At 40.9% G+C, this 21,182-nt stretch overlaps 1 protein-coding gene across 2 annotated transcripts in view; it reads right to left on the bottom strand.

The window, feature by feature from the left end:
* PUS10 (pseudouridine synthase 10) overlaps window positions 1–21,182 on the bottom strand; it is a 114,203-nt gene that overhangs the window by 25,293 nt on the left and 67,728 nt on the right. The window contains exons 6-11 of one of the 2 annotated variants that reach the window (XM_088477557.1): window positions 15,999–16,113; window positions 15,264–15,325; window positions 9,864–9,909; window positions 3,192–3,256; window positions 2,138–2,223; window positions 46–171 (exon numbers count right to left, since the gene is read on the bottom strand). In XM_088477557.1, coding sequence (XP_088333683.1) covers window positions 46–171; window positions 2,138–2,223; window positions 3,192–3,256; window positions 9,864–9,909; window positions 15,264–15,325; window positions 15,999–16,113 — 500 coding nt within the window. The remainder of the gene's footprint in view (window positions 1–45; window positions 172–2,137; window positions 2,224–3,191; window positions 3,257–9,863; window positions 9,910–15,263; window positions 15,326–15,998; window positions 16,114–21,182) is intronic. The other variant, XM_088477558.1, reaches the window with a different exon arrangement.

The following is a 21,182-nucleotide window of genomic DNA, read 5'->3' as shown; positions in this document are numbered from 1 at the left end:
GTGTATCCAGTACTGGTTAAAGCATCTGCCACATGGCACACTTACTGTCCGCTTTAAATAGTGGTATAAGTTGTTCTGTTATAAGCTCTTCTACTGAAGACTCCATCTTCCTCTCCCCATCAATAATCCATGGGGTCTGTGGTAAAGTTCTTGAATATTTGTTATATCTTCCTGCAATTAATCCATCCAAATCAACAAGTAAAAAAAATAAAAAACTACGTTATCCAATTTTGAAACATAAAATTACAACAAATTTAGAATAAAATGTAAATTTAGTATAGGCATTTGATAACATTTCCAATTACCAAAATTGTATGCAGGCTAGCAACAGAGGTGAGAGAATACTAATATAATGAATATACATCTTCGATTCACCTCTGACCTGCACTCCCACCTACAAGATTGTTCCTGTGCATTACCCACTTATAGGGATATATTTACTAAAGGTCGATTGAAAATTGATGGGCTTTCCGAACACAAAATCTGCAAATTTATCATCCGTGGGGTTTCACCTTTAATTGAAACCCTATGGATGATAAATATGCACATTTTTCATTCAGAAAGCCCATCGATGTTGATTGATTTAGATCAATTTTAAATTGATCTAAATCAACCTTTACTAATTTAGCCCATAGGTCCGTATTCAATTAGGTGCGAAAAGTCCCAGACTTTTCGCATGCTGGACTTTTCGTTGACATCGCTGCTTTTCCATGCGGAAAAGTATCGCGCTCGTCCCCGCTTATCCCCGTATTCAATTACAAATCAGCAAAAAGGGAACCCGGCAAATTCGAAATCCGGCGAAAAGTCCTGTCAGATTTGGGGAAATCAGCCTGACACCCCCCAAAAGATGCAGTGACATTGGGGATAAGTATAGATACCCCAGAATAGGCCTTCTGAAGGTATTTGGGGTACTTAAATGATTTCAATAGCTGCTAATTAGCGTCTTTGCAGAAGTGGTGAAGAATAGGATTTAGCAGTATTTTTTGCAGAAAATAAGTAGTCACCGCAAATTTGGGGTACATGAAAATGGGTGCTAGCATATTTTGAAGTTGCTAAAGTGAAGTTTTATAAAACTTAAAACATCCACATGCCGCAAGTACCTGCAATCGTAAAAACACCTGGGGCATAGTTGGGACCCCCCTGGAGTCTACTTTGCTAGTTTTTAAGTTTGTCCCTCAACTTTGTTTTTTTTTCGGCCCCAAAATCAAAGTACTTTTTTAGGGTGCTCTTAAGTAGTTTTTTTTTTTTACTTTTTTTTGACAGTTTACCTTTGGGGGGGCTGTCCCAATGGTGCAGGGTGGTTTCCGCAAGTATGCACACCAAAACCCCAATTCTGCACTTTTTTCTGCCTGGTTTCATTGGCGAATCTTTTTCTCCTATTCCAATGCGTTGACTTTCCGCACCGGCAAAGAGTCTTTGGAATTAAATACGGGGATAAGTTTTCGCCTGGCGAAATGACGTCATCTGCAAAACTTTTCCGCAGAAACTGACTTTTCGCACCTAATTGAATACCCCCCATAGTATTCAAAACCACATTCAGAACTCTCCCGTAGCCTTTACATTTTTAGATCAGGGGTGCTGAACATGTGGCCATTTAGCTGTTTTGAAACCACACAACCCAGCGTGCCCTGCCACAGTTTTAGCATTCCCTAGTAGCAAAACCGTGTCAGGGCATGCTGTGATGTGCAGTTGCCCAACAGCTGGAGGGCAGCATGTTTAGCACCCCTGTTTTAGATGATCTCTGAAAATCCAGCTCTTTATTAGAGCTTACTGTACTCCCACCGGTACATACTCACATCCAATCTCCACTCTGAATGGGACATTCACAGATGAGAGCCATCAACAACACAGCCGACTGTATGACACAAGTAAGTGGTCATTTCAGAGAGAAGTGTAGAACTAGGCCATTGGAGCATTAATGCGGGATTGGAAATCTGCCGCACTCAAGGTAAGATCTCTTTACTTCAGTATAACGGTAAACTCCATCAAAAATTATATTTTAACTTTTGTATGAGAGTCTAATATGTAGGGGTTGAGAAAATTTATTAAGTTTAGGGCCCAATAGCATATCCATACATTCGTACATATTTGCATAAACAGGCACAAAATAAAAGGAGCTAGTAGAAAAATATATTACCTGCCACAAAAACTGGAGCGTGACTGCACTGAATATCCACAACTTCACAAGTTGTCTTTGGAGAAGATGGTGGCCATGGAAAGTGGCTGAAAAACGTATATAAAGTAAAACAAGAGAATACTATATAATTGTAATGAGTATCCCACTTATCTCACAGCATGATGCCATCAAAACCGGCCAAGGTGACACAATCATCCTTCTAAAAGAAGGCACAAAACCGCATAATCTAATGTATATAAATAAGTAGAGTATTGCTCTTCTCCCCAACTTTTGTTTTTGATAATGTAAAGCCTAACCTCAAAGAAAAAAATAGCTCTTCTATGATTAAACAAATCATAATCTCAAATAGAGAATATCCTTTGATAGAAATTAAAGGGAAGCATTATTAGATAAATGGGGTGGGCTCACTGGAGATAGTTGACCTTGGGATATAAGCAATCCAAGAGTTTCAATGAAGTATGTGCATGTCATCACATGCAAATGATAGATAGATATTGGAAATGATAGATATTGGAGAAAGACAGGATAAGAACGCCTTTAAAATAATCACTGCGCTCCGGCCTTTAAGATTTTACATACAGCTGCAGCACTGGTGACTTTTGTTGAGTTTTAATGTAAATTTTTTTCTATTTTTTTTTGCATACTACAGATTTTCCATATCTACAATTGATATGTATGTGTGTGGGGGTAACAACCCCGAAACGGTGATAACTCCAGTACCGACGTAGAGAACAATGTCATTAAGAAATGTAATCTCTTTTCAAGAAATACTATACTGTATGTGACATAATATTCCCCAATATCTAGAACCATTACACTAATGGCTCGCAGCTACATAACCAACCAAGAGCAAAAATTCCACCAGCTACGTCAAGACCAATTTATTCGAAAATTGGAACAGCTTCCAAAAATAGGACAAAGGGAAAATTAACCAATTAATCAGCAGATTATTAACAGTTGGCAAATGTTAGGACTTCCTCTTAGCTCGCTGCTCCTCTGCACAGTTCAGTTAATAATACACATAGTACTGAGAAGTAGGGTTCAAGGAACTCACATGCAGAAATCGTTGTCTTTTATCTTGTCTAGGGCCTTCACAACCGCCATTCTAGTGAAAACAGACTGCAGGCACAAAAGTACAACAATGAGACTATTATCTATAGGTAAAACAAACTAGTAAAAAAGGATGTGGCTACAACTCATAAGCGACTCATTCACCAACAGAGACTGTGGTTTTATACATTTATACACTTTTTCTCTATTATGTATTTGAATGGAAAAATTGTCATCAATTAAAAGAAACGTTCAGAATAATACAGAAATAAACAATATTAGCTAATCAAAATGAATCATTGTGCCTCCGATACAGCCTTAGCTAGGTTTTTTTGAAGCTTAGGGAAATACCAAAGTATTTTTTTTATATGTGGCATATACAATAATGTATACAGTAAGTTGCTTACAAATCTTAATTTGCCAATTAGAAATATGCAGGGGAGGTGTAAAATGTTCATTCCTATTTGTACTTTTAGCTTCAATTACAAATTCAATTAGCAGTGAGGTCTCTTGCATTAATGGTTATAGGGCAGTAAAACTCTGCTTGTTCATGGGCAAGATGAACAAGGTTTTCCTATACGAGTATCCTATGTTCCCTCGGAACCTCACGCTTAAACTTCTATTTTAAAAAATTGAAATAAAAAAAAAGAAAAAAGTTGTACAATGGATTTTTCAAAATGAATTGTGAAAATGACTAATGTAATGTCAAAAATGTTGCACTTAAATAAAATGGGTACGAAGTGTAAAAGTTATGAACAGCAAAGAGGATGCAATCAAGCATGTATGCAATATGACATATGCGGGACTACAAGGCTCTTCCTATATATGCGAGAACATGAATATATGGTAATATACCAGCCGTTTCCAACACCGCTAGAGAAGTACTGTGTTTATTCTTATTCTGCATATTTATGGAAGGGCAAAGCTCATTGACATGTATACTTCTAAAATAATCACAGCTACTAAAAACCCTTTAGGCAGTTTAGAACCAGTCAGCACTCCCATGGGAAATGATACTTATGTGCTCACCCTATTATTCTTGGTGCAATTTGACATTAGGTTTGAAGCAGACCAACATGTTCTTTCGTATTGACCATTTGCATTTTGTCTGTACTGTACAACACTGTTGGGCCTGCATACTGACTAAACCAATGTCCATGGTCCGCTAGCTTTCTGCAATGGCTACATTGCTCTACGTCCAATCACTGTGACTCACATATACTTTGTCAGTTATACCAGCTATGCCCTATCTTTACATAGTCTTACAATTGTAATGAACTTGACATATTGCTGCTTCTTACAGCCAATGGGGTGATATATATTCTGACCACGATACTCTGGAAACTGTAAGAGCAGCATTAATCATGCCGGCTGTTTATTAAAATGACCAGTATAACAGATCACTTTTCCTTTAGGTTGTACAAAAATATCTCTCTATCTTACAATCCATCACCCACAACTTCTCCTTTTTAAGTGATACCATTCATTTTAGAACAGTGACTAACTTGGAGAGCGATAAAGTGGAGAGATATAAAGTACCAACCAATCAGCTCCTTTCATTTTAATGTTTGTTTTTTTTAAATGAAACTCATGAGCCGATTGGAGTGTGATAAAGTGTAGAGAGAGGAAAAACAAAGTTTGATGCATCTTTCCCCAAGTCAGTTTCCCAATCATATGAGAGAGAGATGGACACTTTTTTCTTTGTTTTTTAATTCTTTATTTAAAGAGCTCAAGAGCCCATGAGAGTATAGAGACTGAGCATATGAACTTACATATGAGTGCAGAAATCCTCAACTATGAGCCACATGTTCAAATGTGTTTGTGTGTGTGTGTATTATATATATTTTAATTTAATATAATATTATATATATATATATATATACACACACACACACAGTATATACACATACATGCACACACACACATAGTATATACACATACATGCGCGCACACACACACACACATTACATATAAATATATATATATACACACACACATATACAGTATATAAACAAACATGCGCGCGCACGCGCACAAACACACACACGTTGAGTCTCCCATATCCAAATATTCAGAAATACGGAATATTCTGAAATACAGATTTATTTTTTTTAGCATGACTGAGATGGTGAAACCTTTGCTTTTTGATGGTTCAATGTACACAAACTTTGGAAAAGGCACAAAATTATTAAAATATTGTATAAAATTACCTTCAGGCTGTGTGTATAAGGTGTACATGAAACATAAATTAATTTCATGCATGTACACACACTTTGTTTTAGCCACAAAATTATTGAAAATATTGTATAAAATTACCTGCAGGCTGTGTGTATAGGGTATATATAATACATAAATGCATTCTGTGTTTAGATTTGTGTCCTATCCTCAAGCTCTCTCATTATGGTATGCAAATGTAGGTGTAGGAATTACAACGGTTTCTATATGTGCCTCCCACTTTTTAAGGGGCCAAAAGTAATGGGACAAACGAAACAATCCTAAATCTAACTTTCACTTTTTAATACTTTGTTGCAAATCCTTTGCAGGCAATTACAGCCTGAAGTCTGGAACACATAGACATCACCAGACGCTGGATTTCATCCCTGGTGATGCTCTGCCAGGCCTCTACTGCAAATGTCTTCAGTTCCTGCTTGTTCTTGGGACATTTTCCCTTCAGTTTTGTCTTCATCAAGTGAAATGCATGCTCAATCGGATTCAGGTCAGGGGATTGACTTGGCCATTGCATAACATTCCACTTTAAAGCCTTAAAAAATTCTTTGGTTGCTTTTGCAGTATGCTTCGGGTCATTGTCCATCTGCACTGTGAAGCGCTGGTCAATGAGTTCTGAAGCATTTGACTGAATACGAGCATATAATATTGCCCGAAACACTTCAGAATTCATTCTGCTGCTTTTGTCAGCAGTCACATCATCAATAAATACAAGGGAACCAGTTCCATTGGCAGCCATACATGCCCACCAGGGTTCGCAAAATACGCGCTATAGCGTGTTTTTATGCGCTACAGGTACTTGGGGACCTGATTTTAAAAACTAAGTGGGCCCTGCAGAACCCGCTACGAGCAGCGCCGCAGCAGCCAATTGCTATCGGCGGTGTCTCTTCATCCAATAGCCGCCGGCGTCTCAACTAGTTCCCTCCCCTCCAGCCCTCACAGTCTCTAACCACGGACATCGGTCACCCCACCACCCCGTCCCTGCCCACTCCCCGGGAGCAGGGGCAACGTCCGTGGAATATCAAGCACCGCCCGCTGCACAGGAGCAGCAGCAAGGCAGCATCTGTAGCCCGGCAATCCCGCTCCCAGGCTGAACTCTGAGCAAGTCAGAGCCGGGAGCAGAGCACTCAGCGCAGCATGTCCGGGTCACACACTCCCGAGCCCACAGCAGCGGACTCAGAGCAGGTGAAAGCCGGGAGCGGAGCTAACCAAGGATATCGGCTGCCCCACCATCCCGGCTCCGCCCACTCCCCAGGAGCAGCGGCAACGTCGGTGGAACGCCAAGGCTCGCCCACTGCACAGCAGCAAGGCAGCGTTTGTAGCTCTGCAACCCCGCCCCCGCTGTCAGGCTGAACTGAGCGCAGAGCAGGTCAGAGCCGGGAACAGAGCACAGCATGGTGACCACAGGAAGTCCAGGTCACACGTTCCCGGGCCCACAGCAGCTGACTCAGAGCAGGTGAGAGCCGGGAGCGGAGCACTGCACGGCGACCAGAGGAAGTCCGGGTAACACACACCTGAGCCCACAACAGCGGCACCACTCCATTCCCCATGCTAACAAGATTGTTGAACAGACCTAAGGTAGGAAGCTCAGTACACCTGTGACCTGTCTGCACAGCACTCCTCTTTCTGCTTCAGTCTCACAGTACTCTTCTCTCTCTCTCACTAATTCCCCTTTACTTTCTGACTGCTTTCTCCCCTTGCTCCCTGCCTACCCCAGCAATGCCTGACCCTAGCCCCCTCCATGCCCCCAGTGCTTCCCTAGCTACCTTTGCCCACAACATGCCCCCAGTACTGCATGCCCCTAACCTTCTTATCCACCAGTGCAGCGCCAGCTGCTTTCTATCATTGCTCCCTCCCTACCCCTAGCACTGCCTGCCCCTAGTCCCCTCCATGCCCTCCAGCACTGCCATAACTGCTGTCTGCACCTTACCCTGCCCTTACTTCCCTCTACCCCCAGCTTTACCCCAACTTCTCCCAGCTCTACCCCAACTGATACCTGCCCCCAGCAACGTCCCAACTGCTGCCTGCCCTCACCCACCATAAAATGTGATGGGACCCAGAAACTGTGGAGTAGGACCCCAATTTTTTAAAGAGAGGGGTCCCTGGGACCCACAATTTTTTTTGCTTAGCGCAATCACTGCCCACGCCATTACACTACCACCACCATGCTTCACTGATGAGGTGGTATGTTTTGGATCATGAGCAGTTCCTTTCCTTCTCCATACTCTTCTCTTCCCATCACTCTGGTACAAGTTGATCTTTGTCTCATCTGTCCATAGGATATTGTTCCAGAACTGTAATGGCTTTTTTAGATGTTGTTTGGCAAACTCTAATCTGGTCTTCCTGTTTTTATGGCTCACCAATGGTTTACATCTTGTGGTGAACCCTCTATATTCACTCTTGTGAAGTCTTCTCTTGATTGTTGACTTGATTTGGCCAACTGTTGTGAAGGGGTTTTTCTTCACCAGGGAAATAATTCTTCTGTCATCCACCACAGTTGTTTTCCGTGGTCTTCCGGGTTTTTTGGTGTTGCTGAGCTCTCCAGTGCGTTCTTTCTTTTAAGAATGTTCCAAACAGTTGATTTGGCCACACCTAATGTTTTTGCTATCTCTCTGATGGGTTTGTTTTGATTTTTCAGCCTAATGATGGCTTGCTTCACTGATAGTGACAGCTCTTTTGATCTCATATTGAGAGTCGACAGCAACTGATTCCAAATGCAAATATCACACCTAGAATCAACTCCAGACCTTTTACCTTCTTAATTGATAATGAAATAACGAGGGAATAGCCCACACCTGTCCATGAAATAGCTTTTGAGTTGATAGTCCCATTACTTTTGGCCCTGTAAAAAGTGGGAGGTACATATAGAAACCGTTGTAATTCCTACACCGTTCACCTGATTTGGATGTAATTACCCTCAAATTAAATCTGTAAGTCTGCAGTTAAAGCACATCTTGTTTGTTTCATTTCAAAGCCATTGTGGTGGTGAATAGAGGCCAAAATATGAAAATTCTGTCAATGTCCCAATATTTATGCACCTGACTGTATATGTCATCTGTATATATGTCATATATATATATATATATATATATATATATAGATCGATAGAGAGAGAGATATTATAAATATATTGTTAAAATAGAAATCACAACATATAAACATAACCAGGGGAAAATTAGGTACAGGGGAGTGGGGTGGAAGTATAAGGGAGGGGAACAGGACTAGTTGAGAGGGCATCTTGAGGATGCATAGAAGGTATGAGTATAGAGATGAATAAGAGTACCGTTCCGCGGTAATAGAGCAAGGAAGGGTGATGCGAGAGGAGTGGCACTCCCCGCCACGCATGGGCCAAATGGAGGAAGTATAGTGGTCAAGGGTGAGAGGGGCCTTCATAGGAGAGCCATGGAGCCCACATGTGGGCGAACAGAGTCCCCCAATGTGCCAAAAGACAGAGACACTTTTGAGCATCAAGATGTTTGCTGCCAATCCTCACTTATCCGTACGGCTGGATTTAGAATTTAAAGGGTAGCCCCGTGCAACTACCTTTATCTCAGATCCATTACCAGCTGTGTTATACAAGGGTGGTTCAATTGGTAAAGTAACAAGACCTCTCACGTGTGTAATGTTCTCTATTTCATTCTAATTTCCCCCAGACCAGGACAGGAAGACCTCTGCCTCTCTTCACGCCCATTAGACTGCGTCTCATATCAGTTTTACTGTCCGAAAAATTAGTTATAAGATGGCGGGGCTGGTGGAAACATGTGAACCTATGAGGCGTGTTGTGTGATTAGAGTTTTGCATCTAAAAGGCACATCATCAGCTGAAATTCATTGTGTACTTGTTGAGGTGTACGGTGAGAACGTCATGTCACAGAGACAGGTTTGGTGCACTGCCTTTGATACCAATAACAATGTCGACCTATTGACATTTAGAACCAGTCGACCTTTTGGTGTCGACTGTTTGAATGTCAACCTTTTCACTGTCAAGCTCTCATACTACACCCCTGCAAAACATACTATATTATGAAGAACATACATGCTAACAGTTCCAGTTTCCAGAGGAAAATCATATGTGAAACGGGTGTGGCTTCCTTTGTCCTGATTTTCCAGAATGGAGTAGTAACTCAGCAACTGTGTAGTGAATGGGATAACATGCAGAATGACTCAACAACTGTTATCGGAGGCTAGAAATCACATTACATATGATTATATCTTCTCCCCCCCATCGTGATCCTCCTCCTTCCCGTTTGCTTTCTGTCTGTGTGACATGCCTGTCTGTTTTGAAAAGGTTTAATAAAAGCTTATGATGAACAAAAGAAATGAAATCACATTTTAAAGTTATTTCTGCACATAAACTTATTATGTATTATGAAAAAGGTATGACATCATAGTTACTACAGAGACAAGCGTTGCACCAGCACAGCACATATTAAAATCTGCATTACACTTACCTGTTTATTCTTAGTAGGTTTGAAACAGTCCTTGCACACACTGGCTCTAAGAACACATTAATAGTGAGATATTAGTAGGACAAAACTGTGGTTGAAATGATAGAAAAATCCAGAAGAGCTCATAAATCTGGAACAACTTTTTACATTCTTTATTATAAGTTTTATAAAAGTGTAAATACAAAAGTGGCACGCAATGGGTTTTTCCAAACGTATGTTTAAAGAGAGAACTTGTTTATACAAACCATGCTCACATTAGCAGGCTGAAAACGAACCACTGACCAAATGTCTAGTCATATGCTGTACTTAAATTCCTTAAATTAAATTACTACATTAAAGTAATCAAATGGAACTCAAAATGAACTAAGTTTTTAATAGAACTGCCAGTGATGTGGTAGTGAGCAATGGTGGGGACGACTGTTCATTACAATCCTTGCACGTGTTTTGTATTTTGTTTTTCAGTTTATTTATTAATTTGTTTTAGGAGAGAACAGCAATTAGATTGTTTATTAGCTTCTTTAGAGCTAGAGTTAGACGTTGTAGTGCTAAAAGAACACATCGGTCCGTTACATTGGGCCCTGTGTTTGGGAGAGCTGGCTCGATTCCGACGAGACAGTCATTAGCTTTAACGTGACAATTAGTTTAAAGGCAAAATCAACCAAATCGTAGGCTATTACATTTGGCCCATAGTGTTAAATTTAGCTATGGCAACTTAGACATTCAGCTAAATTTCATCTGACCAGCTGCCATTTTCAAAGACACTCTATACCAACCAAATTTCGGGGGAAAAAAATCTGGAAATATAATTTGGAGTTTCTTATCATTAGAAATATTGTAATAAACAAGAGTTTATCTTATTATTACTAGTTTAAATGACATGTTAACAGCTTCTGGAGATCTGATTTGAAAAACAAAAATGCATGCTTTGATGTTCTAATTCTGAGATTCTGTAGGAAAAGTAATTGCAGAAAGTTTGATAATAAAAAGTACTGATGAACCTGAACTGTTTCATAACAGCTGTAGCTTAAAATTGCACTCTGTAATTTATTTCACTTGATCTCAATAGTTATAAGATTTCATTCAACTACTCAATAGGAGACAGACAGATGTGATATATAGAGGCTAGCTAAACAAGAAATTAGGGTTGTAATATATGATAATATTGATATCCAACTACTTTGCTGACTATTGTTGTTTTAATCATTTCTATCCGTATAAAGTTTAAATTTTGCCTTTCCCTTATAATTTATGTTTAATTACACCTAACAAAGTTTCATCATAATATTCGTAAATTTTCATCCTATCGGATCTCTCCACTTGTGTCCGAATCATCTAGGTTTGATTTGCAGATTCATTATTATTAGGGAGAGGGAGTTAAGCCGAGTACACACTAGACGATGTGTTGTACGATCCGGCAGATCGGACGACATATCGTCCACATCGGGCAGTGTGTACCCACTATATCGCTGATGATGCCAGCACCCCGCCGGGACTTGCCGCACGACACATCGCGCTAGGTATACTTAGTTTAGTGAGTACCCAGTTTAAGTCTATAGCTGTCTCCTTTGTCTTTAATAAAGGTGTAGCATTATTCTAGCAATACTTTTCATCTGGCTATAATATGGTTGTGTCACTATTATCCAGGGAGCATCCTGATGTAGGGATTATACTAACCGCCAATTGTCTATACCAACACTTAAATCACTAATATACATATAACTAAATATTATCTATACAGTGATCAGAGTTTCAACTTTTGAGGATCTCAACTTTCAATGCAACTCAGCAAGTCTGGGAAGGGAAGACTGGATTTTCAAGTTATACATGGATCACTGCAAACAAAATACTCTCATACAAAAAATTATTCATGGAAGACCCTATGTGTATAATTTCGAGGAGGTGCTACCAATCAAACTTAAAATTAATATCACGTACAAAAGAACAAAAAAAGCTGCAGAAAAACTTTGGGGTAGATTTAGCACGCGGCGCTTTTCAAAGTACCTGCATCTTTGGCTCATGAATTTAAATAGACAATATTATTAAATAAAACAATGCCTGGTTTGTAATTAATATTATTCATATTTAAATCTAACGGCTCTGAAAATTCCTCCTTATGCTGGCCATACACTCTGCAATTATCGGGACGATCCGCCCGATATCGGCGGATCGCCGCGATAATTGCAGCGTGTATGCGGGCGACCGAGGGTTAAATATTGCTCGGTCGGGCATGCTGGATTGTCCAGCATGCCCGTCCGATGTGATATTTACCCGGGAAACTGTCGGCCGCATCGGGCAGTGTATGCCCAGCGCGGCCGACAGACAGACATTTCCTGTGTTCCTTCCTACGGAAGGAACAGGGAAATGTCTCCTCCCCCGGGGCGGAGCGCGGATGTCGGGCTATACACTGTGAGATTTCTCTCACAGTGTATGCCGCGGACATCTGCGGCTGGCAGCCAGCCAGATAAAATGTCTGTCGGTCTGACAGACATTTTATCTGGCAGTGTATGCCCAATATGTAAATGTACCCATTAAAGTGTTGACTAGTTGCAAAATAATAAAGTACATATATGCGATTTAATGTAAAGTCATCTAATATTTCCAGTGAGATACTAATTGTTCTTTCTCATTCATAAGAATGTAACCTATGAACATATTAGGAACCAGAGATATCACTGGCTCTTCAGGAAGTGAAAGGCAGTCACATAAAACACACATAGGTGTTGATAGTTGCAGATTGTGTTATGCAGCCTCTGTGTCATTATAAGTATGGTTGGGATAGGGAGCTAATTATTAGACTGGCTCCTCTTATCACATACACATGGCTGCTTGACCATAAGGCACCCAGCACCATATAAGATGGGTAACTGTATCCATACTAAACAGACCAATAATGGTGTGGTCTTCTTTCTAACAGATCTTGCTAGCGACTATACAGACATTTGATTATTTCAAAAGAGATATCAATACATTTAATAGGAGGCAATTCTTTATATGAGGGACAAACATTGAGTTAAGGTCATTATTCACTACAATTAATATTGTATATTACAAAAACTGATTTTATAATGCTTAATATTTTCTGTTCTTATATTCTCATTCTGTATTTTATTACAATCAATAAAAGTTATATTTTATCATCTTTTCAAACAGTGAACCACATCCTGCAACTTCTTAATGCTTCTTTTGTACGAAGGAGTGGATTTGCAAGGAAGCAGTCTATTATGGGTATATTTACTAAAGTGGAGTTGTTGCCCATAGCAACCATTCAGATTCTAGCTATTATCTTCTAGAAGATGCTAGAAAAATAATAAGTAGAATCTGACCTGTTGCTATGGGCAACATTCCACTTTTAAAACCTGCACTTTAGTAAATACACCCCTTAGAATCAGTAAACTAAGTTAGACAGCAAACATGCATAGAATAACAGAAAATACAGCATAAGAAATAACAGAGCCCAGTGAAATCAGCATATATTCACTATTATGCTAATACAGGTTGAGTCTCCCATATCCAAAATGCTTGGGACCAGGGGTATTTTGGATATCGGAATATTGCGTATTTTGGAATATTTGCATTTTATAATTAAAAATCTTGGGAATGGGACCCAAATATACACACAGAATGCATTTATGTTTTATATACACCTTATACACACAGCCTGCAGGTCATTTTATACAATATTTTTTATAATTTTGTGAATCAAAAAAAAGTTTGTGTACATACATGAAATTCATTTATGTTTCATATACACCTTATACACACACAGCCTGAAGGTTATTTTATACTGTATTTTAATAATTTTGTGCTTTAATCAAAGTTTGTGTACATTGAACCATCAGAAAGTAAAGGTTTCACTTTCTCGGTCATGCTAAAAATATTCCGTATTTCGGAGTATTTGGATATGGGAGACTCAACCTGTATAATAATACAATTTTTCCTCATTCCCACTATAATGGTTTAGATATTTCCTCCAATATTCACTGTCCAACATTAACTCTAGAGCGAACGGATTTCCTCCATAGTATAAACTCTGAACACAAGGTCAATTCCGGTTGCTTGTTCACTAGCTACTGTGGTAGATATTTCCTAGGCCATAAAATTCTAGAAGTAGTGCTTTGATATCTTATTCTGGGTAAACACTATGCGAGATGTCGTTTGTTCAGCCGACGAATTACATCACATAGCACATCTGTTTGTGTGTACAGCAGATGTCTGTGAACAACGTCATTCACAGACATATCGCATTGGTCCTGCAGCAGAGCCGATGGCGATATATCGGTACATCTGGCTGTCTGTACGACTAACCCGCCAACCACCCATTTGCTGGCCCAGGAAACGTCAACAATGAAGTCACTACCGGTTCCTGTGGCCAGACATGTCGGGGGGAGTATTGGTATGTGTTTAAGCACAACATCGTTTGTGCATACCACTTACCAAATCATTGGATCTGTCGGCCCATCGGGTGATCCATCACTCAAGTGTGTTACCCAACATTAGTCCCTCAATCGACAGCTAGCCAGCCTTCTTCTATTTAGTGACACTGAGATGGGTATGGAACCCAGAAGTTTGTTACAAACAATCAGACACATTCTTATTCCAACTGCTGCCTTCTTACATGTGTGCGACGACGCATACCTACGTAAACATCAGATACATCGGCAATCATCTCGGTCTTGCGGCAGGTCAGACCTGCCGCAGCCTTGGAAGCTCTTCAGGCACGTAGAGCTGTGTATGCAATTGCTATGGCTAATTTATGCACGCCCTGCGTTTCTCAGACCAACCCCCAGCACCGGCCCCAAACGCTGTCACTCACTCTGCGATGGATTCCTATGTGCGAACACTGCGCACGCACAATGCGGCTTATATACATATGCATTGGCAAACAACCGCTCAATTGCGTGCTTAATCGCCTTTGCGTCCGACCCAGAGTCATTAGAGGGTAGACAATGATGCTAGTACAAATTAATCTTACCTAAAATTCTGTAATATACAAGGGAACTGTATCAAACCTTCTGAAGAGGCTATTAACTATCTAGTACATATTATAAAATGATAGCTAGAATCTTGTTGTTCTAGGGAACTTCTCCACTTGTCCTCTTCAGAAGGTTTGATAAACCTCTCTTATGGGGAGGAGCGGAGTGGTTGGTACTTTATCTCTCGCCAAGACTTAGTACATCTAACCCTTATAGTCTGAACTACTTTAAAATACCTGCATGAAAAAAACAACATCTGTGGCCTTTGGTGACTCATCAAGTCAGTCAATATATCGGATGAGTAATGTTTTAAATGACCTGTGTTGTGATTTCCCTGCAATTGTAGCAGGATAACAATATGAGAACATGAGTAATGTGAATAGTGCCCTGTAGTAAAAGTGGTTGAGATCTCAGAGGCAGCGTCACTTACAGGAAGTGGCAGTCCTCGCCCGTCTCTTCATGGCAAAAAACCACCCTGACTTCAAACACACTCTAAAAAAAATGAAGCATGAATTTAGTCATAGAAACATGATAAACAAACAGGGGAAGTGAGATTAAAAGGCTATCATCAGTGTGATCAAGCATATATAATAAACAAAAGAGGAAAGCAGTCCCATGTCCAATCATCAGACAAATCACTTCCTTATGTGTGATGGTTTAGGGAATAACAACAACATAAATATAATAAATAGTATCTATTCTCAATATAACCTATATTGTAATATAACCTATATTTCTCCACTCTGTAGCTCAACCAGGTAGCCATCATGACAACATCCGATTGACTCCACCATAACACCAACTGTTGGAAGACTTCTGGGTGGAAGGACCACCCCCCTGTTGTCTATTCCGGGGATAAAGGCCACTAGTGATTAGGAAACTAGTGATATGGAAAAATACTGATGTTGTCCATAGCAATCAATCAGAAGTTTTCTTTTCATTTTTTTTAGACTACACTAGATGAATGAGCTAGAATCATATCTGATGATTTATAATATTACCCAAACAATTTATCTGGTTTTACAATTTCGAAAAAATATTCTCAATTTATAATCTATAATATAAGCATCCTAAATTCTGTGTCCACAGTTCAGCAGTAGAGATGAATGAAGGCTCAACCAACTCTTTATTAAACACTGAATTCCAAAAAGATAAAAGCTCACACCTTGCTTACAGCTTGAACCCCCAACTCATCAGATAGCATGGGATGAATGATCCACTTGTAAGCTTCCTTCAGTTGGATAATATCTGATTTCTCCAAGAGACAACCTTGCTTTCTGCTTAGAAATCACAAAATAAGCATTTAATGTGTCAGAAATCAAAATTAATTTGCTTTAAAGAACTACCATAGCCAATGGTATGTCTTCTATAGCATAAATGTTGTAACATTTCTGTCAATAATGTCTGAGGACCCCTTTCCCCTCTCCTTGGGACATGGTTTCCAAATGTGTTGTAAATCTCCGGATATTCATTACTTCTATATGTGGACAGATACGGGGAAGACAAATATTTTCATCAGATGTTCCAAATCATTAAAGGGAATTCTTCAATGAGGAAAAGTCTAATTGCCATGGAAGGTATGCATCCTATTACAAAATTTAAATCTTTAATACACTGTAATGTTGTAAAATTTGTATGTATACATGCTAATAGGATTTTTTTTTTTTAGCTATTTAATATATTCGTACGAAATTTTTATCTAACTACAACTTTCAAGCTTTTCAAAATTTATTTCACCCTGCTTATATGTACGTTTTTTTTGCATTTTCCCATTCGTCAGACCTCACAGAGTCTGATTATTAAACAGCTGCTATAAATTTATTATTTTGGGTGCATAACTACATTAAAATATTAAGATATTGTATTGCTACACACTGATTGGTGGATCTATAGAGCCAGGATCTTTTGTAGTCTATATGAAGCACTTGCAGGTAATTTGACCAAAGACTGCTACCAAATTGGAAATCTGATTTTGACACAGATTTCTTTTCGTTGTCAGATTTAAATAGATATAAAGTATTAAATTCTGAATGAAAAGGTTCTGTACCATAACAAAGAAAGCAGTTGCTTATTTCAATTTATGTCTGGAGGGAATTGTCAGTTATTTGAAAAAAGTGCAAAGGTGCCAATAGATTTGGGATAAAAAAAAAGTGAGACAATTATTTCAATTTTATGATTAATTTTACCAGTTTATTTTTTTCACAATGTCAGTCATTTTTATTTTTTATGCCATTTTGCCAGTTTTAGGATTATCTGAACCGATGAAGCATACCATGCATATTGCAAATTAAATATTTACCTACAATGTAATATACTGTAAGCTTTTTAAGTATTGTCTACAATAAGGGATAAATCTCCAGGACAATTTATTGCTTTATGAACAATCTAAACAAATCTGTCTGGAAATTCCTTATGTATGGGCACAGCCCACTTATTTAAGGCAGTACATGTTTGGGGGTATTTATACCTATAAAAACAAGTCCTTTAATTTATGCTCAGAATGCTTATCCATCTAATACCCAATTTAGTGCTGGATTTTGATTTCAGTATATATACTGTTTGGGAGCATTTGGTAAGGCTCAGGACACAAGATTATTTTCCACAGACACGATAAAGGGGACATTAATTTATTAAAAATATAGCCTTACATTTGCAGACTAATGATACCTAGAACACAAGCACTTACATTTCGGACAACAACTGGTATCTCACCGGAATGACGTGATCAATTCCAGGAAAGCACATTTTTATAAAAAGAAGGATATTTGGTTTGTTTATTTACATCAAGGCAGCCAAACAGGTAATGCACAGGTTGGTGCTGGAATTTTCAAATAATTTTGATGGCCCCAGTTAAGCATTTCCATTCAAATAAGGAGAGTCATGGAAAAAATTACCTTCGTTAATTCTCTTTCTTCAAAGTCCATAGGGTCCACAGGGAGACATTGGGGTGTAGGTGGGACCTGGTGGACCGGACACCAACAGCAAAGCTTTTCAATCCCAGGATGCTCTGGTCAATTCCCCCTATACCCCGCCCACAGCCTTAGGGCACTTCAGTTCTGTTAACAAGCTCAAGGCAGGAGCAAGATTGTCGAGAAGGAAGACTGGTACACTGAAGAATCACACTCACACACAGAGAAGGAAACAAATGACCAGGAGAAGAAACCCATAGAAGCTAGGAGCATCAGGACGGGTGCCCTGTGGACCCTATGGACTTCGAAGAGGGTTAACCAAGGTAAGTTTTACCATAACTCTCCTTTTCTTCTTCAGGGTCCGTAGGGCTCCACAGAGAGACATTGGGGATGTCCCAAAGCAGTTGTTCAAGGGCAGGAACGCTCCTGAGCTTATAGGAGAACCATACGCATCCTGAGAGGCAAATGTATCAAAGGCATAAAACCTGAGAAAGGTATGGACAGAAGACCAGGTGGCTGCCTTTCATAGCTGATCAGCTGAGGCAACACTCCAGACTGCCCACGAGGGACCCACAGAGCGAGTGGAATGAACAGATACTGAAGCCGGCATAGGAATGCCAGTCTGCATGTAAGTCTGTGAGATAGTCATGTGAATCCGTCTGGCCAGAGTCTGTTTGTTAGCCGGCCATCCCTTCTTGTGAATGGCCACATCCAACGAGGCCTCACCTGCCGAGAGGTCTGGTGAATTAAATGCCGGAACCACAATTTCCTCATTCAGGTGGAAGTGAGAAACCAACTTGGGAAGGAAACCTGGGCATTTATGAAGAACAGCCATGTCCTGATGAAATATTAAAAAGGGGGAGTGACATGAAAGTGCCCCTAAATCTGATACCTGACGGACAGATGCTATAGCCAGAGTCTTCGCAGTGAGCCACTTGACATCCACTGATTCCAGGGGTTCGAATGGAGGTTCCTGAAGTGCTTGGAGCACCACTTACAAATCCCATGGAGCCACAGGAGGAACAAAGGGAGGTTGTATACGTAGAACACCTTGCATGAAGGTGTGAACATCCTGTATAGTAGCAATTCTGCGCTGAAACCAGATAGACAAAGCAGAGACCTGCACTTTCAGAGATGCTAGGCGGAGGCCTAGATCCAGTCCAGCCGGAAGAAAGGCAAGAATTTGAAAAACCTTAAAACTTGCGGGTCATAGTTTCTTGGAGCACACCATTGGAAATATGTATGCCATATTCTGTGGTAAATCCTGGCTGAGGCCGGTTTACGGGCTCTGAGCATGGTCTGGACCACAGAGCTGGAGAAACCATCAGCCGTTGGGAGGGATGTCTCAAGAGCCAAGCCATTAAAGACAGACGGGTTAGATCCGAATGTAGACATGGACCCTGAGACAACAGGTCTACTCGTAGAGGAATTTGAAGTGTAACGTCTATGGAGAGCCTTTGAAGATCGGAGTACCAATGATGTCTGGGCCAAGCTAGAGCTATGAACAGGACAGTGCCCCCCTCCGGTCTGAACTTTCAAAGCATTCAAGGAAGTAGGGATATTGGAGGGGAGAGATATGCCAAGTGGATATTCCATGTCACTGACAATGAGTCTATGAAGACCGAGAGGGGATCCTGTGCTCTGGCTCCATAAATTGGAAGTTTGTTGTTGTGTCTTGAGGCCATGAGACCCACTTTCAGAAGATCCCATCTGTCCACTAGAAGCTGAAATACTTCTGGATGTAGAGACCATTCTCCTGCATGCAAGACGTGATGGCTGAGAAAATCCACTTCCCAATTGAGAATCCCTGGGATGAACACTGCAGAGATGGCTGGGAGATTGCTTTCGGCCCATGTGAGAATGCGGGACACTTCGGTGATTTCTGACTGACTTAGAGTGTCCCCTTGGTGATTGAGGTAGGCCACCGCCGTGGCGTTGTCGGACTGGATTTGTACTGGCCTGTTTTTCAGAATATTCCGAGCCAGAGTGAGGGCTCTATAGATGGCTCGAAGTTCCAGGATATTGATTGGTAACACTGCCTCGACAGGGTATCGGCCCTGGAAGGAGTGCTGGCCAGTTACTGAGCCCCACCATTGGAGGCTTGCATCCATGGTGAGGAGAGCCCAGTCCGGGATCCAAAGGGGACGACCTTTGTTCAAATGGGAAGTCTGAAGCCACCAGGTTAGGGACAGGCGAACCTCTGGGGGAGGCTCATCTTCTGGGATTTGAACAGATGGGGTAGCCCGTTCCACCTGGAGAGGATCAGGTGTTGTAGGGGCCTGGAGCGAAACTGGACGAACTCCACCATGTCGAAGGTGGACACCATTGACCCCAAGGCCTGCATTGCAGAGTGAATTGACACTCGGCGCTTGTGGAGCAGACTGCGTAGTCTGTGCTGGATTGCCGACATCTTGTCTGCTGTTAGAAAGATTCTCTGAACTCCAGAAGGGCTCCTAAATGTACCAACCCTTGAGATGGTGTTAGAGAAGATTTTTTCCAGTTGATCAGCCAACCATACATTTGAAGATAGGCAATGGTTACCTGTAGATGGCGGTGAAGAGTCTCTGGGGAGCTGGCCAACAGCAAGAGATCGACCAAGTATGGGAGCAGTATGATTCCTTGATGGCGAAGAGAAGCCGCCATAACTGCCATGACCTTGGTAAAGACCCAGTGGGGCCGTTGAAAGGCTGAACAGCAGAGCCAGAAATTGGTAATGGTGCTGTAGGACAGCAAACCGGAGATACCGCTGATGAGAAGGCGCTATAGGTACATGTAGGTAAGTGTCCTTAATGTCTAGAGATACCATAAAATCCCCAGGCTCCATAATGGAATTGAGGGTTTCCATACAAAACCTGGGCACCCTGATAAACTTTTTCAGAGATTTGAGGTTAGGCCGATGAGACCCATTGGACTTCTGAACTAAGAATAGGGTAGAATAATAGCCCTTGCCTCGTGAGGAGGGGACCCAAATTATTACTCCTGAATTCAGCAAAGACTGAATGGCTTTTTGGATTAGCAGGGCCTTGGCTGGGTCCGATGAAGGTCCTGTGCAAAAGAACTGCTGGGGGGTCGCCTCAGAAATGAGAGGGTGTATCCGTGGGAGATCACTTCCCTTACCCAGGCATCTGACTTGGTTTGATGTCAAACATGGGCGAATTGAAGTAGTCCGCCTCCCACCCTTGGAGCCCCCAGGGAGAGGCTTGCCCCGTCAGGCTGTAGGCTTGTCCTCAGACTTGGCAGGTGGACGTCTAGTAGCCCAGGCCTGTTTGGCCCTAGGCTTGGAGGCCTTGGTTGATGACTGATGTCGTGGAAAAGACTGACCCTTGGCTTTTCCTTGAGGGCGAAAGGACCGAAAGGATGACATCCGAGGCTTTGTATTATATGCAGAGGGCAGGAATGCCGTCTTGTTAGTCACGAAAGTAGTCAGAATTTTATCCAAT

This window comes from Taudactylus pleione, unplaced genomic scaffold, assembly GCF_031769625.1.
Source record: "Taudactylus pleione unplaced genomic scaffold, aTauple2 ptg000201l, whole genome shotgun sequence".
NCBI lineage: Eukaryota > Metazoa > Chordata > Amphibia > Anura > Myobatrachidae > Taudactylus > Taudactylus pleione.
This window is presented reverse-complemented; position numbering and strand designations above follow the sequence as displayed.